General features: G+C 34.4%; 1 protein-coding gene across 1 annotated transcript; it reads left to right on the top strand.

The window, feature by feature from the left end:
* Nucleotides 1–538: 538 nt before the first annotated feature.
* GGTG_10044 (hypothetical protein) lies at nucleotides 539–1,269 on the top strand (the record flags this gene model as incomplete). Its single annotated transcript, XM_009227905.1, has 4 exons — nucleotides 539–573; nucleotides 787–805; nucleotides 978–985; nucleotides 1,149–1,269. 4 exons carry the CDS (start codon nucleotides 539–541, stop codon nucleotides 1,267–1,269), a joined length of 183 nt encoding a protein of 60 aa, XP_009226169.1.
* Between the last annotated feature and the right edge of the window lie 2,254 nt (nucleotides 1,270–3,523).

Genomic DNA, 3,523 nt, shown 5'->3' with positions numbered 1-3,523 from the left:
GATAAAAGCAAAACCCTGGTGCTTTTCGGGGTAAAAAATTAAGTATTGCTAAATACGGCAAATATTAAAATAAAAAGGCTTTTAAAAAAATTATTAAATAAATGGCTAAAACTTTTCCAAATTACGGAAATGGTTGGGTTAGCCGGTTTAGCGTTCCGGTTAAAGCTTTTGGTAAATTACCGGATACATAACGTATTCCCGGCAAATTTATTGCGGGCGTTTAAAAAAAGGCCCGGTAAAAAACCAAAAAATAAAAAACCAAAAATCGAAAAAAAAAAAAAAATCGCTTCGAAATAAAGGCTTTGCTAAAATATAAAAAGCTTTTGCGAAAACGAAAATATTTAATTAAATGGATAAATTACGATAAATTAAAAAATTCGTAAATTTTAAAAAGGGATATTACGAAAAAAATTGTTTAAACGTATAAAACAAATTTATTGGAAGCAAGCTTACAAAATAAGGAAAATACCGAACTTTAGCGGGTAAATACCCGGAAAGGACGGGGGTATTACAAAAAAGGAATAACAAAAGCTAAAAAATGGCCCAAAAAAATGTTTTAAACGTGCCAAACCGGTTAGCTATTGGGAAAAAACGTAAAAAAACCCGTAAGCGGCTTATAATAGCCGTAAAATATTGTGCTTTATAAACAAAAAATTAAATAAAAACGGTATAATATAAAAAACGCTTTAAATTAATAATGCAATACATTTAAATTTTAAAGGATATGCAAAGTGTAACATATTTCAAAAAGCTTGTAAAAAGCATGCTTAACGCAATACGTTAAAGCAATTACCGCATTTTAAACGTACGTTATGGTAAAACATTATTGCTTGCCCAAAAAGGAAATGGGAAAATTTCCGGATAGTATAACAAACGGGCTTAAACGTTCGGATAACGGTAAATGCATGTTAGCGGTATTTAAACCCATTAAAAGGCGAAAAAAAAGCATTTTAAAATTATTTATTAAAATATTAAAGCTTAATTAGTAATTAAAAATATTGGGATTTCGCAATGCTGCAAAATAATATAACGAAAAAAATTTATAAATTTAATTGTAATAAATTAACGAATTTTTTTTAAAATTAACCATTTTTTAAAAAAGGAATATTAGTAATTAATTAAAAAAATATGTAAAAATGTTGGAACAGCATTGCGGTGCGCGTGCGATCCGGAAAGGGAGGTTATTACAAAAGGCTTTGGGATCCTCCGGATCCCGCACGGGCCAACTTTATTTGCTTTAGGCAAAGCAGGGAACCACCCTTTGGGTAATCGTCCCTGCGCATATAAGGGGCAATCCTGTGCCTTTCTTTTGGCAGATAAATTCCTTCCTCGGTGTGCACAATAATAGGATTTTTCCCAGATCATTAAAATCGTTGTTTACCTTTACCAGGAGATTTCCGAGCCTTAAAACAGGAGTACGAGACTCTTACCAACAACCGCTTTAAATAAAATCGTTTTTTGCTTGTGCTTTAAAAATGCGCTTTAATATTGTTTTAATATTCCTTTTAATAATAATTATCCTTACGTAAATTGCTTTTCGGAATTTAATTAACAAATTGCTTTGGAATTCCTTTTTTGCCATATTAACTTTCCTATTCGCAAGCATATTTTAAAAGCGTTTTAATAACTTATTCGCAAAATTCCGGTATTCCGGTTTTTATTTAATTGTAAAATCGTATTCCGCTAAGTGTTACGGTACGCGTCGGGGCACCTGGGGAGGAACCTAAGGCCGCACTTTTAGCGCGCCAACGTTACGCTTACAAAACCGCGACAAAACGCCAAAAACGCTTTGCCCAAATAGTTTCCTTTTCGTGCAATAACAAAGCCTTTTTTATAATAATAAAGTGTAAACCGTAGCAATTTGTTGCATTTTAAATTTTCGGGACCCGATATTAACATATTCCGTTTTTTTTTTATTAATAACCTTGTAAAACGGTAGCATACCTTTTTGCTTACGATCGACCAACGTTAATATTTACCCCAAATTTTGCCGTATAACTTCGGGAAAATACTTTTACTTTTTCGATTTAGCTTTTTTAATTAAGCGACCCGCTGGCGAATTACCGCCGCGGTTATATTATGCCCACCGTACCCGACGCCCCCGAAGCGGGCCTTTCGGGCCCAATAATAACAATTCCACGAAACGCTATTTTTTTATTTTTAACTTTGCACTTTATACGCGAAGTAATTTAAAACGACTTTAGCAATTACGCCGTTTTATATTTTGCTTTGCATTTAAAACGTTTTAACGAAACCCAAACTTAATTTAAATATATTTTCCGGGTTATAAAAACCCGTTTTTAAGCCATTAACGAATTGCTAACAATATATTGCCAAAACGCCGATACCGCCCACGTTATAATTTCAAACCAAAAAATAACGATTTGCAAATTTCGAATTTAAATTTAATAGCTATTTAGCCAAGCTATGCTTATACCAATTACAAATACGCCCTTTTTAGCGCAGCTTTTTAAAGCCGCCGCGTTATTGCTAGCAATTTGCCCCCGAACGGTTATTTTTAAAATTTTTAAAGGCACAAAGGTAAACCAAATCCAGCGACAAAAGCATTATACCAATTGGCGCTTTTTGCTTAAAATATAAATAAAATTATACCGGGCCGTTTTCCCAACGTTATTGGAACGCGTTTTTTTCCTGTTTTAATATTTGGGCAACGACGCTTTTGCTTTTATAAAAACGAAAATCGACCAAATTGCTATAACCGGCAATAACGTTTCCCAATGGCCCGCCGGTTAGCGTAATTACCCAAACGTTATTAAAACGCTAAATTAAATTTACATTATTACCGATATATTAATAAAAGCCAATTAGAATTTTAAATTATTCGCTTAGGGCAATTCCTTTTTTGGCGATTTTATCGGCAATTTTATTAAGCTTAACGATATGTACAATTTGCTTAACAACTTACGAGTATTGGCCTTTAAGCAAAAAGTAAACCGCCCATTGTATAAAGCCATTACGTCGATTGTAAAACGCCCGGAACCCGACGATTTCGAAGGGTGGGTAAGTTTATTCCGGAACCTAACCAATAACATTACCGATAATATTTTTCGGGGCAAGCAAAACGCTAACGCCCATCCCCCAGCACGCTATCCCAACGCTAACGATGCGCCGGGACCGGCCCAGCATTTAAACGCTATAAATTTCGACAAAATTACAATAAGGCCCCAACCCCCCTTTATTAACGCCCGAAAAAAGTACAAGCGTACTAATAACCTATACTTTTATTGCGGCGGGGCGGGGCACCAAATAGCCGCTTGCACAAAAAAAAGGAAGCCAAAAAAATAGGCTTTGGGCATAATCGCTTTTAAAACCATTAGCGTTTTGCCAACAATTCCCTAAAAAAAATAAAAATGTATTTACATTTAATAAAACCCAATTTTACTTTTTTATTTTACAACGAACTTTTTGCCGAAAAAACGCTACCGACCCGGTGCCGCACCCTTTTAAATACCGGATATTCCTTATGGGCATTTATTAACGATACCTTTGCGTACAACCATAA

The sequence above is a fragment of the Gaeumannomyces tritici genome (assembly GCF_000145635.1).
Source record: "Gaeumannomyces tritici R3-111a-1 unplaced genomic scaffold supercont2.5, whole genome shotgun sequence".
Classification (NCBI taxonomy): Eukaryota; Fungi; Ascomycota; class Sordariomycetes; order Magnaporthales; family Magnaporthaceae; genus Gaeumannomyces; species Gaeumannomyces tritici.
This window is presented reverse-complemented; position numbering and strand designations above follow the sequence as displayed.